General features: G+C 38.0%; 1 protein-coding gene across 5 annotated transcripts in view; it reads right to left on the bottom strand.

Moving 5' to 3' along the window:
- The window catches only part of TTN (titin), a 268,870-nt gene extending 255,243 nt beyond the window's left edge, over positions 1 to 13,627 (bottom strand). For 3 of the 5 annotated variants that reach the window (XM_069470255.1, XM_069470265.1, XM_069470290.1), the window contains exons 1-8: positions 11,094 to 11,184; positions 8,637 to 8,840; positions 6,920 to 7,207; positions 6,356 to 6,438; positions 6,019 to 6,263; positions 1,607 to 1,913; positions 1,084 to 1,242; positions 277 to 414 (exon numbers count right to left, since the gene is read on the bottom strand). In XM_069470255.1, coding sequence (XP_069326356.1) covers positions 277 to 414; positions 1,084 to 1,242; positions 1,607 to 1,913; positions 6,019 to 6,263; positions 6,356 to 6,438; positions 6,920 to 7,207; positions 8,637 to 8,840; positions 11,094 to 11,184 — 1,515 coding nt within the window. Of the gene's footprint in view, positions 1 to 276; positions 415 to 1,083; positions 1,243 to 1,606; positions 1,914 to 6,018; positions 6,264 to 6,355; positions 6,439 to 6,919; positions 7,208 to 8,636; positions 8,841 to 11,093; positions 11,198 to 13,415 lie in introns of those variants that run through there. The other 2 variants (XM_069470275.1, XM_069470284.1) reach the window with 1 other exon arrangement.
- Positions 13,628 to 15,121: the final 1,494 nt, after the last annotated feature.

Genomic DNA, 15,121 nt, shown 5'->3' with positions numbered 1-15,121 from the left:
GGGTTCCCAGATCAATGTAGGTGAGACCTACTTCTACTCCCAGTGTGTGTCCATAGAGGTGCCTTTCATCTAACAGGGGAGCATCCAGTGACTCTATGAGACTTTGAGATCCAGTTCCCAGAAATACACACATGTGACAAGCACTTTGTTTGTTTGTTTGTTTAGTGTGGTAACAATCATGTGGCCCAAGAAGCAAGACCCTTCATGGTAAAGATTCTTATCTGTGTTGACACCTGTAATAACATCAATGAATTTCAAATCAAGAACCATTTTCACCTGCTCATGAGTTACGTGCATCTGCTCTTGCTTGGTAGTAATTACTTCTCTGGTTCTTGCTTTTAATTCTTGTTCCTTGGCTTTATCGGCGGCCACTACTACCTTAGTTACAGCAGTCTTCTCCGCCTCTTTTCGTACCTGATTTTCATAGAGGAAAGGAAGGAAACACTTTAATGCATCTTATATAAAAAGTTACAATAATATATCTGGATTAAGACATAAATGTCACACAAGAGAGGATAAGGAGGAAAGCCAGAGTGATTTTAAACTGTAACAGGAAATCTATTCAAATGCAAGCTGGGAAATTATTCTGGATTTATAACACTGTTCAGCTATGAATCAAGTGTCATATTTGTTTTGAGGAAAGTAAAAGCAAAGATCCTTTGGGGGAAACTTAGAGAAATGTAATGTCTGCCCTGAAATAGTGGTTTCCATGCTCGGCTCGTAAAGTTGCTGAGCTCTGGATTTGAGGGGTCTCTTGTTTAGCTGACTGTCCCCAGCCATCCTTTCCCTTCTTTGACCAGGAGTCCCTTGAAACCTTGAATACCATAGGTAACTTTTGCCTGCCGGATATAGCCCAGGTATTTCTGGTCTGGTCTGCTCTTGTGGGATTTACATCTTAAACACCTTTGGTATCTCAAATCCCTTTTTGCTCGTTAAGTTTAGAAGTCTGGGCCATGCCTGGCTCAGTGCTGCCTTCAGAATGATTTGTGCATTGGTTCATGATGAGACTTCTACACACAAAGCTCAGTGGATGTGTGAGTGAATGTGCACCACAGGGCCTGGCTGTGCCTCACACACACACACCTGTTCTTGAGCAGGTTGGACGCGCACAGCAGTCGTGGTTGTAGTTGTCCTCTGAGCAGTCTGCTCTACAGCACTGATAACTGGTTCTCTCACTCTGGCCATATCAACAGCAGCAACAACAGTCGCGACAGCTGCACTTTTGTCAGTTTCTTGTTTCACCTGGGTTGGAAATGACCAAGTAGATTACTTTTTTAAACAACATGCCTGGTAGAAGATAAAAAAAGCACAATAGAAACTGAACTTCCTAGAGTAAAATATATGCATTTATTGTTGCCAAGAAATATAGGGGCTGTGTCATTAAAACCTATATTTTATGTAAACCTCACAGATTAGAGCTTGAGTCCCAATTAAAAAGCCTTTCTAAAGCGTGGTAACTAAATTTGGTCTTCAGTTTCTGTTATATTTTTATGTTCATATGCCTTTTTCCTCCAACCTATGCAGACTGAGTTTCATGGCAGAAATCTGGTCGAAGAAACCAGAACGTGAAATAAGGAGAAACAAAACAAAACCGTTCCGACAGTACCTCCTTAGCACCAGTATCGACAGCCCCTGCCACGAAGGCAGCGCCCGCAGCTCCACTGATGGTCACTTGCTCCTGGATGCCGTATCTCCCTTCCCATCTCTCTTCTGTCCTGATCTGAGTCGAGCTTGTCATCATTGTCTCTCTCATCTCAGCCTCAGACGAGGAGGCCACGTAGCCCTCTTGCTTCCACGGAGGAGGCACTTCGGGGCCCGTGGCCACGGCAGACGTCTGGGTCTTACGGATGAGTAACGGAGACCTCACAGATCTGATGGGGGACGTGGAGATCCTTGCGGCTGGAGACACGGACCTGAGGACCAAAAGTGAGAGGTCAAGAAGGCCAAAGCGAGGCACTCCATAGGGGTAGTCGGATTTGAATGATGGGATGAAAATCCAGGAGTGCTTTAAGACAGAGTTTTAACACGTGTGCCTTGATAGCCTAGTCAGAGGGTAAATAACGCACTTGAAAGTAATTTGTTTTAAATCTCAATAAGCCTTATTCTTATCTGCTGTGACCCTGCAAGGGAATCAGACTTAATTCTAAGTAAGCTAGAGATTTTGTGCCCTGCACCTTCTCACATTAGAAAAGAAAAAAAATCAAGACAGAAGAAGGGACTTCCTTAATATGCAAAGAAAGGACTTGGCAAATGTGATCATCATATTTTCAGTTTCTCCATATTTCCAATTCTGAGGGGATATCAAATAGGTATTATATAAAGAAAAGTTTCTATAATCAAAATGCTTGTGCCACTTCAGGCTAAACATGTTATAGCATTTTTTTTCCCCCTGCAGAACTCCCCACGGCCTTTACCAAGTCAATATGTCTTGTGAACTTCCAGGCCAGGAGGAAGAGTTCTCATGAAGCTTTTCACAGAACGTTTTGGGGTATAGGCTGTGCAATGCATGGTGCAAACTGCTACTCTAGTCAAAGGGGCTGTGGATGGCTCTTTTTAATTTCCTCTGTATTTGTTTATACCCACTCTTCTTGTATTATTCTCTGCACTTCTTTTGCTGTGGAAATTGGCTGATTTGAAAACTAATGATTCTATGGTCTTTGGTTAAATTGATAAAGTGGCTTCTTCCAAAATAGTTTTCATTGTTTGCTTTTTAGGTGTATCCAAAGTACAGACAGTATCAGTTTAAGATTATGGGCACTAAATCCTGGTGTTGATAGCCAAAAAAGACAGTTTCTGATTTATATCAATAACTGAGGATTGGTCCACTATTTTAGGGTAAAATTTTTCAAAACTAATTAATCAATAAGGTTTATTGCATTTTCCTCTCCAGGTGGCAGTGTTGCCTTATCATTGCATTTTACTAATCATACAGAAAAATGTTGTTTATAAGTGTATTTCAGCACTATATAGGACCTTTAGCTTATACTGATCATAAATGAAATAATTATTCTAATTAAGCTGAAGGTACAGTTGCTATTTGCTCTAAATTACAGAGTAACTTAACAGTATATTACAATAACCAGTTTCATGGAGAAATGTTTAATCATTTTCTTGAAGAAGGGCTTTTTTATGAAAATCAGTTTACATTTTATAAATGAAGCTGTAATCAAACTAAAAAGAGATCTGGGGGCCATGTCTCTATTCTCAAAATGACTGCTAGAAATATAAGAAAGACCAGGTTAGAATAATGTAGGGTCTCCACCAATGGAAGAAAAGTAGAGACATGAACATTTAGTTTCAACCTGTGCTTTATTCTTGCTGTACCTAGTAAAGTGGGTTTAATTCAAAAAGAGTTAAAAACATGATTAGCATGACATGAGTGATTAGCAGCAGGCTGCAGGTAAGCCCATAACTGTGAAAATCAATGTAATTTCAGTCATTATAGGAAACTGCTTATTTCTGCACTTACAATAAAAAATAATCACCAGGTCACAGCTAGATACAATGCACCTTATTCAATGAAATATGTTTGCCTTACTCCACAATAAAAATCAAAATTAAACCATGAGACATTTAAGAAGTAGTTTATCTTGGATAACCATTATTTTCTCCACAAATTGGCATTTTATTTCTTAATTATTTTAAAGCAAATCTGGGGGGCTAAGTAATTGGGATGGTTATTAATGAACTCTTAGAACTGGAATTGCTAAGATAATCAAAATGCTCCCTGGGGTTGGGGACACTCCATAATTCTAAATGACCCTTAGGCTTAGATCAAAAAATATGGTGAAGGTGTTATCTCCCCGTCAGTTGCATTTGGACTGTGTTGTGATTTCATGGTGTGCAAACTTTGAGTTAGCCTGAGACTGAACATATTTTTATTTAATTGCCAGACATGTTTTTTAAACTCAGCTTTTTTGTTCAAGGTTTCATGTTCGTGTTTGCTAATATCTTCAATTTTTGAAATGGCCAAAATAATAAAGATTAGAAAATACCTAGAAATTTTTACATATATCTGCTAGATATTTACATTGCCTCTTGTATGAAATATTTGTTTGTAGCTTTTGTCCACTGTTTTCATTTGTATTGTGTACTTTTTCTTTTAAAAATTAATTTGTGCACTCTTTTTAATACATCTGGTACATTAGTTCTTTGTCCTAAGTGTTGCAAACATTCCCCCAGTTCCACTGCTTGCATGTTGCTTGTTTATGGGGTTATCTAGCACACACACATAGTTATGTAGGTTATGCTGTGTTTCTAGGCTGTTATTGTTTATATTGTAGCCATTGTATATTTATTATGATGCTTTTATGACAGAGGCAATGAAGTATCTTGAGGAAGGGGAATCTTTAAATGTTTTTTTTTTGTTTTTTTTTCACACATGCCCTGTCTGGTTTAGTGATGACCTAGCTTATGCCACATATAAATTTTGATTTTATGCAGTTGAATCTGTAAATCTCTTTTTAAAAGTTCTCCTCCATGTATGTTTTCCCAAATTTCTTCTCTTTTTTTTTTATTTGAGCATATAATGGGGGTACAAATGTTTAGGTTACGTATATTGCCCCTGCCCACACCCCAGTCAGAGCTTCAAGCGTGTCCATCCCCCAGACTGTGCGCATCGCACTCATTACGTATGTATACACCCATCTCCCCTTCCCCTTCCCAGCTGCCCGATGCCTGATGAATGTTATTCGTATATGTGCACTTAATTTTTACTTTTAGTTTTATAGAGACAGGGGTCTCACTCTGTCACCCAGCTGGAGTGTAGCAGTACAATCATAGGGTTTTAATTTTTTAATTTAACTCTTTAATCAAGCTGGGATTTACTTTGTGAATGGTGTGAGGGAGAGGTTTATGTTTGTTTTCTTCTGAATGGATACCTAATTGAGCCAGCACTCTTTTATTAAAATATCCTCGCCTTCCTTTTTTGAATTGAAAGGTCACTTTGATTTAAACTTGAATTTCCTATATATTTGCATCTATTTCCAGACTCTCTGTTCTGCTTCTCTGATGTATTTTTCTATTCATGTACCAATATCATAATGTTTTGATTTCAATAACTTTACAGTAAGTTTGAATTTTTTTTAGGTCAACTATCTTCTTATTATTCTTTAAAATTTTTCTTGGCTGGGAAATTTTCTCTACATGCTTTTTTACTTCATTTAAATTGATCAAGAAACATTTTTTGTTCAAATTTTACACATTTTTCAGTTCATATTAAAAACATCATCATGATAAACTAAATCCCAAAGTTTCAAATCTGCTGTGGATAATTTCCACTTGAGTATATAATTTCTGAGCCTTGATGATACATGCTTACCTTCTAAAATACCTCCATATTACCTAAGTATGAAAATCTATTTTATTTTCTAGATAACATAAGCATAGACAAAATATTTAGAAGGTTTTACTTATCACCTGAGTATAGAAACATTTGTATAATTTTTATCTGTCTACAAGGCACCTTCAACTAATTATCTCATTGAATCCTCACAACACACCTTGAGATCACTCTTATTGTGATTCTCTTGCACCCTGTGCAAATTACTTAACTTCTTTAGCTCCAGTTACAATAAAATTGGGCATGATAATTCTTAGAGGTCTTGAATATTTAATGAGATAATGTATGTAGACTATCAATCAAATGTCTGACATAGAGGAAGTGGTCAATATATAGTAACTATTATTTTATTATTATAATTATTGCCTTAAATCAAACTGTGAGCAAGTGATTGGGCTGATTTGAACTTAGGGCTTTTAACCCTAACTTCTCTGCTCTTCTCATCTCACTATGCTGTTTTTTGGCCCCAATAGTAGATATTTATCAAATGGGATATAAACAAGAACTCAGAATTAGAATTTATAAAGTTCCTTAATTTACCTGTGGACAGTGAGGATTTGTGAAAATCATATTAGATAACTTCTTGGTTTACCTCCTTTTACACCTGCTATATTTTTGGTTGCATGAAACCTAATTCAAAAATGCATAATAACCTGCACTCTTTCAAAATGCTTTACCTGACGGGAGATGGGGTCGGTGCCCGCACATGTCTGACGGGGGAAGGCGAGTGTCTTATCGGTGATGGGGACTGCTGTCGAGCCAGCTGTGCTTTGGCAGGAATGGACGGTGGTGTTGGGGACCTTGACTTTGGCTTAGGAGGAATCCTGGGAGGTGTTTTGTGTGGCAGCTGTTGCCCAGCGGCACCATCCATGACCATCTCAATTGTTTCCATTGATCTGGCATCAAAGTGGGCTTCAAACTTCTGTAAAAGATTAAAACAAAGTCCATGTCAAGGAGGAATAGCTGGGAAGCAGCAACCTGAAAGGATTGAAAACTGGCAGTGTAGAAAAATACCTTTTCAATTCTGGTTTGTCTTGTTTCCGAAATCTGAGCAGTCGAAATTGTCTTTGTCCTTTTAGCGGGTACTACTTCTTCACCTGTAGGAAGGGACAGATGAATCTTTATAAGGGACACAATGACCCACTTTTGAAGAGATTCTGTTAATTCTGACTAGAAAGTTAAAGAGATTTTCTGGCTATCCCAATGGAGGAAAATGCAGAAAGTTTTGGTTTTGTATGAATATAAATTAGGTTTGAAAATAGAAAATGTTCATTATTAGATAAAAATTTACTTAGAAGCATTTTTAAAAAATCCCATTATTTGCCAATAATTTAAAAATGCAGATCACTTAATTGAAACACATTCCAGTTTATAATGCAATGGAATATATAACCACAGATTACTTCGATTCTGAGCTCCTGCCTAGAATCTCAGAGGCTTTTCATGGGTGTTGAAAAGGCAACTTTGATTTCAGCTCATAGTCTTCCTAGGGGAGGCAGGTGGACCCCTGGCCCCACTTCATCCCAAACCAGCCTCCTCCTCTCTCTTTCTTTCTATTCTTCAACCTCCAGCACATACCTTGAACCAGCAATTCGGCAGTGGAAGTAGCTCTTCCAACGCTATTGGTGGCATTTACTGAATAGGTCCCTGAATCTTCAGGGTATGCTTCCGCAATCAGTAAGCTGTAGAGGTCGCCTTCTTGTGAAATTTGAAAATCAAGGGAGCTCTGAATTTCAGCTCCGTCCCGGTAGAACTTGACTACAGGTGTAGGGATTCCAGTCACTCTCACTTGGAGTCTCACTTGGCTTCCTTGTCTCACGGTCATGCTCTGCAGTCGTTGAACGAAGTTGGGTGGCGCTGTCTCCGCTGCAGGGGGAAGAGAAGAAAGCCAGGACCATGAGCCAGGCACTCCCAACAGGGTATTTTTAAACAATCACAGCTCTGATTCCAAAACCAGGCGATGACTTGCCGATCCACATCCTTGACTGTCCTTGAACCCAGCTCATGCAGCAGATGACAGCAAGAATGGAGCCAGGAGATCGCAGTGGGTTATCTCGCCACCGTATTTTATTTGCTTTGTTTTGTTTAGCAGTTGTAGGTCACTAACTTTTGGTTTCTTTGTTTATTTTAAAGGAAAAGTTTGGATCTTGTGATAACATTTCTAGAGAATCTTTCTGGCACTTTTCTCCAACCTCACATTTAGCATTATACTAACATATTAAGGAAACTTGCATAGTTTAGCAAGTTGCATTAAACTGAATCTGAATGGTTACTACAGTGAGTGCACCTGTGACTTACAGAATCATTATATTTAATTTAATTTTAAAAATCTCAGCTCTTTTCCAACTTGATAGGTTTTCAAATAACCCAAATATTTACTTGCATTTAAAATGTTGATCCCAATAATGACATGATTTCATGTTAATTATGCTACAGAAAGGGGATTTTTATTATGCTGAAAGTAATTTTTTATAAGACAAATGTGAAGAGTGAATGGAATTAACTTTGACATGTTTTTGAGTAATAAACAACAGCAGGTGCTGCCAACTCTTTCCATTTTCCATTTCTGAATTTTCTGGATGCATGTTAAAGTTCATACTTGATGGGCTTTCTGTTTAGGTTAATTATAACCCTATAATTGAACATCACCAAAGGTATAGTTTCCTGGATAAAGTGTATGTAACATTATGGAGCTCATACGAGATATTGTTATGTAATGTGTGAAGTCATACAATGTTCTGTGTATTAATGTCTCACTAGGTAATAAAGGATGGAGGAAGAAAACACAGGTCACTAAGATTGGTGGTAAGTTTTCTGGGGAATCTGTTTCATGCATTTGAATAATAAACAAGCATTTGCCCTTTTCTGGGTATATTTACATGTTTCTTAAATGGGTGGTCTATGGACTACCTGCATCAGAATCATCTGAGTGCTTGTTAAAGTGTGAATTCTTGGAGATATATTAATATATATATCTTATTCCTCACTAGACTTATGAACAAGTCTCCAAGCCTTTCTATGTGCTGAGAAACATGATTTTTAGTATTTCTTAACATACTTTTGAGTGTTTAATATGTGTAGAGAAACTGATTCACAGCCACTTTTGTGCTGTATTTTCAGAGGGAAATTAAATTCCAGAAGCCAAAACAACTTTGTTGTAAATTCAGCCTGAGATGGACCCTTCTCTGTTCAGAGCTGCATCCACTGTGCTCATAGCTCTTTCCGGACTCCCTTCCCCATGTGCCAGAGATGTCCTCAGGGCGAGTGGAGGACTGGCAGGTCCCCACCAGCCTACCTGTCACGAGAAGCTCAGCAGTACTAGTCGCTTGTCCAGATCCATTGGTGGCTCTCAGGGAATATCGTCCACTGTTGGCTTTAGTCACGGCGGGGATCACCAACTTAGCGCGGCCATCGCTAAAGGAGATCTGCACGCCGGGCAGCGTGGAAGTGGAAATCACCTGGCCATCCCTAAACCAGCTCACCTCAGGAACTGGGAAACCTGAAGAGCAAGGACAATGCATCTTTATGTTTGCGTGGGCACCTCCAAGTCCTCTGCTGTGTCCCACTGTGTTCACTGCCTTGTCCTAAACCATAAAAGCTTTCCAAAGTGGAATGACATTTAATGATAGCGAAAACCTAACAGTCATCACATGATCATAGTGTACACCTGCAGACCATTCGGAGAGTGGGGGGTTCATGTAGAGGCCAGTGCCTTCATTTTATAAGGGAGGAAACTGAGGCTAAAAGAGGCTTAATGAGTTTTCCAAGGTGCCTCAGCCAGCAGTGGCACACAGAGGACCAGAATTTCCATTTCCTGCCCTCCTTGCCCCAGGGCTCTATCTGATGCAATTTAACAGACATCATTAAAATCATGAAAGGAATTTATAAAAGTGAAGAACCAAGGAAACTTTGAAATAAAAAGTTACTGTTGTCCTTTTTGAAAACAAATGAAGAGCAAGAGCAGAAAAGGGGTTGCCAGGTTCTGCCTGACAAGCCCAAGAGGCAGGCTCAGCTCCCTCTTCTGTGGTCACGGGGACCCCGTCTTCCTGAACTCTCCCGCTTTCAGATGTGCAAGCAGTAAAAACCCCATAACATGGAGAGGCAGTATCTAATAATAAGAGACTAAGCCAAGCCTAGTCTTTCAGAACCACATGATGGTTGGAATTGCAGATAGAAAAGCCAAATCCTCTTCACCTGCCTTAAATTGTAGCACTAAGAAGTACATGTCCGTGGTTTGACGTTTTATGTGTATTAAAACTCTGTGCATTTAGAAGGTATGAGGCAAGTTCAGAGCATGGTCTATTTTGCATTTGGCATACAATCTGGTGATTTATCTCCTTAAGCTGAGAAGTAAAGATAAGCCTATTTTGTTATCCTTACATTAGCCAATGTCTCACTGTGGCTGAGTGAATAGCTTGTTACACTATTTCATGGGCATAGAATGTTTTCAGTGGTGTTTTTCTAAGAATTTATTATCACATAGTGTGAAGGAACAAGAAGCTAGGAAGTAGCCAGATTCCACGACTCCCCAAGCAGGCAAATTCTCACTGAAGCCATGTGTGTTCTGCTCAACTCAGAAGTTACTGAGTGTTACCAAATATATAAGTGAATTATTTGGAAGTCACTAAGAGTTTATCATGCATGAAGAGAATTGAATTGGTCTATATTCATACAATAGAAAGTAAATAATGATTATATGACATTTGTGCAAAGTAAAATAAAGTATTATCCAGTTATAAATAAGGCTGGTGCATAAAATAGGAAAAAAAAGGAAAGAGAAAGAAAAAGGAAATCTTATTTTATATCTTTATTAAAGCCATAAAATAAAAAAAAAAGGAGGGGCAATGCACCATGGAAGTGCACTACATTAAGGATCAAGCATGATTTTTAATTAATCTATATAATCTCACATGGCTAATTACAATACTGCTGAAAGAGACAATATTGATTAAATAATTTTGAAATTATTTACAATAGAGTTTGAAGACTATCCTCCATTTTTTCATAAGATGATAGATCCCAGAAGCCATGCGTTTTCTTGAATCATCCCTAAACTGAGTTATGAAGATGAGAAAGAAGGCAAAAAAGGAAAGAGACGAACTTCCTTTTAAATTAAATTCTAGGGTCAGTTTGTCTCTCATATAGAGATCTGAGTGGCATGTATTATTTCTTGTTGTCATTTCAAAATGATTAGAAAGTCTTTTAATTCAATAGAATCACTTAATAAAGATTGAAAGTAAAAGCATAAAATAATTAATAGTTAGCTCGTCACTGAACTGCTCTGCCTCAGAAGAAAGTCAGAGCATTGTTATTTTCCATATAAAACAACTGAAGTCCAGGTGCACCAAGTGGTCAACCCGGGCTACCTACCCAGCAGTGCCATGGCTGGTCCCTACTGGGCTTGAGTTCTTGGCTTCCAGTCTGGCTCTGCAGCTGAACCCAAATATAGAATGACTAAATTTGGTCCTACTTAGCTGCTGGATTCTGACAGCAATTTTAATCCAATGCTAATTATTTTTGCTTTGTGAAATTATAAATATGAATAAAACATTTTCCAGCGATTATATTGTCAGGTTTTGTCAGTACTCTGTGTACGGTATATATATACCCTTAAGATGACCCTTCTGTAGCGTAGGACCAATTTTACAAAGCGAAAGCAGGGCTTAAATTTGGCATCAAGTCCTGCAGCAAAGTTAACCAATGGGAGAGAAGGTGAAGGCAACAAATGAAAAGCATGACTGTGTGCGCTTACCACTAATGTGAGCCTCAAAGGTTGCGGTACTACCCTCCAGTACCACAACGCTTTGTAACGGCTGCTTAAACGTCGGTGCTTGAGTTGTCATCTTTTTAGGCACTCTGGAAAGGAAAAAAAAATAAATTAGGATGTTATGGCTAAGGGCCACTCTGGAGCTACTTTGCAGATAGCAGAGACACACATTTCTCCAAATGGATTGCCCTAAGTGTCATCTGTGGGCCCAGTGTGATGGGAAGGCGTTCTCCTTTGTGGCTTGAATTTCAGTAGTTGACCTCTAGTGATTTGAAACCTAACTCAAAGTAGCCAGTCTAAGGGGAAATGGAAAATAATCTAGCCAAACAGAGCAAGGAATGTACCCGAGCGGTCAAAGAGGGGATGCTCAGTCTTACCAACGGTGGAAAATCAGGTTGAGAGATGAAGAAAGGGAAACCACAGTAATGGCAGGGGTAGTGAAGTGTAATTAAAGAGACTAGACGTGTGACAAATGTAAAACGCATCTCTGCACCAGCTTAATGTGTAAGAGACAATTATTTTTTAAAAGTTTCCTTTCCCCCAATGTTTTTCACTCACTGTATCCACACTTATAAAGTTGTCATTGACTCAGACATTATCTGATGACTTAAAATAGTCACCAGAACTAAAAATTTGAACTTTGCAGTTCCTTTCCTGACTTGAAAAGCTCTGACAAGTCTTATCAAATATGCAAACTTTTTGTAGACTGCGTACGGTACTTTTCATTTCTTCACAGTTCTTCGTACTGTGACTGTGTAATAAATGTTGCTACTGCTGAAGTAAATATTCAGGAAAAAATTTAAATTTAAGTGAGCAGGCCAAAATATATTATAGATCTGAAAAAATGCTAGATTGAATTCCTAATATGGAACATTTGCAAACTTTGAATAATGGAAGACTGGTGTAAAATGTAGATATAGTGAAAAGGCCTCTGCTTTCATAATGTAAAATATTCAATGTCAAAGAAATGAATATAAAATTTGCAGTTAAGTCCTTTTGTTAAGTGGAAGAGGTACTTTGTCTATTAGTTTCAAAGAGATTATGTGAAGAATTTTTTAACGCATAAATACCTAATTATTTAACATGAGTATTCTACTGTTCTGAAATAAAAAGGCAATTTCTGAATTGTCAATTGCTGCATTACTATTTTTCATGAAATTCTCTGTTTGCTAAAACTGTACAGAGAAATAATCTTCCCAGTGCTGATTTCGTACCTTATCGTAACTTTTTACTTAGCTTAAAAAAATAATGAAACCAGCATTCTCTCAGATGATAAAATTTATATTTGGAAAATTTAATAGTATTCAACAGTTTGTGAAACTTTTGTCAAGAACTCCTTTCTGTAGCATATTATCTTTAGGATGAACAACTTTTTGTGTCTAACTTTTCCTGTTTATAAGCTAGTGCATCTTCTAAGCATAGCTCTCTTCTTAGATATATAATACATAATTATATATCTATGTATTTATAGGCATTTACAATTAATAATCTAACTCCAGGAAGATGGGAAATCAAAGTGTATTTGGAAATAAAAACTCTTTAAACATTGTTTCTTACCCTTCTTAGCATCAACATATCTCATATCATATAATTGAATTGTGAGTTGAATTAAAATGCATGATGAGATTCTGAGTAGTTTAGAAAACAATTACATAGCTTTATTCCAAATCTCCAAATCTGTTGCAATTAACTGGCCTAAATTGGTCTTATATTTCTATTGTCTAGCTAAATTTTGTTGATTTAGCACTTGCTCTTCACAAGCCTTTGTCTAAGTAGGGCTGAAGGTATGCATCTAAAATGTCATGCTCCTAAAATAAACCCTCCACTGTTGACTGACAGCAGGCAAGTGTTGTGTCACTGTCCTGCAACTGATACCTCAGCAGTTGATTCCCTTAAAAAGTCATCTGGGTGTAGCTGATACCACATGCATTTTATCAGAGCTATTCTTGGTGTGCTTCACTTTATCACTGAGTAATATAACCTTGAACATTCTCAACAGACAAGAAAGAGTCTAAAAAAGAAGCAAACATTTCTATCATCATTTTAGATCTAAACTTTTAGAATCGTAGGTGCATTTAAACAATTTGAATCATTGAATCATTTAGCTGATATGCTAAGCATTCAACTTTTTAAAGAAAAATGCTCACACATTTTAAAACAGAATCTAATAAGCAGATTCGAATAACGGAACAGCATCAGCAACAAGTAGCTACACAAACACTTCTACATAGGCGTTTAGCACACAAAATAATCCGGAGCCAGTAAGAAGGTGACTCTACTGTTTAAGTAAGAAAAGACGCTGCTCACCTGATTTCTCAGGAGTGCCTAAAAAGGGTGGGACTAAGCCCAAAGTTGCTTCTGAAACGACGTCCTATGTAGAGTTGGTTTTTCCGACCATCTCCAACATGAATCGGTGAGCCTCTAAACCTCAAAACAAAACTACACAGTCAAGACTGTGTAGTTTTGTTTTTCTATGCAATCCCTACACCCGAGGCGAGGCTGGGAATGCACGACTGCTCAAGAGCCAGGGGCTGGCCTGCCCTTATATTCTACAGATCTGCTGACAGCCCCACATCCCCAGGCAGGGCCCTTGGTGATTGGCTGTCTTAGGAAAGCATGATGGGAGAGGACCTATTTGGGAGTGTCACATACCACCTGTTCTTCTGATTGGCAGTGCTAAATTTACCACCTCAAAAGAGGCTTTACCAAGGAAATAGAACTGTATTTAAAGAATAGCTGTGTTGAATAGCTCAGACAAGAGCATTTGTTGCCAATGTTAAAATCTGACAATGGGGTCTGAAAAGAAGATGTGACGATAGGTTGCACTTGTGGGCAGTGATATAAAACAGCCCCAAGCCTGAGGTCTCTGCCCTGAGTCAGGCCCCAGTCTTGTCCCCACCCCCCCCTGCCCCCCGCAAATCCCTGTAAAACCAACCAAATGGACCTGTCAATCATGACCGCAGATGACGGAATTTATCTCATGCATAAGGTTCGTTCTTCTTTGAAGAATTGTTGCTATAAACCTTAGTGTTGAAGAGAGCTCATTTGTACTGTCTACATTCTCCAGAATCCACTTGTACTTTGAGGACAATTAAACCAATGTTAGTGAGCTAAGTGTTTATACAACCCTGCAAAAAATGATGTTGAAAGGCAAAATCTGAACCCTGCCTAGATTTAGTCTGTACAGTACAATGATTTCACTTTTGTCAGATTTCAGTTTTGGCTGGCATTAATATTTACAAATATTCATGCACTACTCCCTAATAAGTAGCCAAGCCTTATGCTTAAATCATCCATAAGGTTCTTTTTCCAGGCACATGAATGCTGCTCTGCTAATCTCTGGAGTTTGCTGTTACTAATGGGAAGTGGTTAGGAGATGATATAGTTGCTATTTTAGGACTGAATTTAATTTCAAGCAAGAGATATTTCAAATACAAAAGAGCACACCAAAAAATCTTAATAATGACTCAGCTGAGAGATTTGTACAACTCCACTTAGAAGGAAGAAAATTGTCTTGTTGATAATAGAAAGAGACTTTTATCAATAAAATGGACTACAATTTTAAAATTTAAGTTAAATTTCTTTATGTCTGTAATAAAAAATCCCTTGTTACGGAAGAATTTGCCAATGCACTAGACTTTTCAACTTCCTGAGTATTTCATACTTTATAATTATTTATATAGTGATTAATTGGTTAACATTTAACAAAGCTTAGATTTACTGACAACTAATGCAGTATAATTATATTGACAAGACAATACCATGTGCTTATTTAAACATTTGTCTACTTTACTTAAGTGGCGATATCTGTATTGGTGGCATCACCCCCCCCACCCCCGACTGCATCTGCCATAATTTTATTTGATTGCTTTATTCAGAAACAACTGGTTTTGTGTTATATACTTTGAAAATTATTCCCAGTGAAAGATTTATGTTACAGGCAACCTGGCAGTCATAAGGCAAAGAAAGACCAGAAATACTGTGTGATCTTCCTGTTTTGGGGTGTTCACCAA

The sequence above is a fragment of the Eulemur rufifrons genome, chromosome 1 (assembly GCF_041146395.1).
Source record: "Eulemur rufifrons isolate Redbay chromosome 1, OSU_ERuf_1, whole genome shotgun sequence".
Taxonomy (NCBI): domain Eukaryota; kingdom Metazoa; phylum Chordata; class Mammalia; order Primates; family Lemuridae; genus Eulemur; species Eulemur rufifrons.
This window is presented reverse-complemented; position numbering and strand designations above follow the sequence as displayed.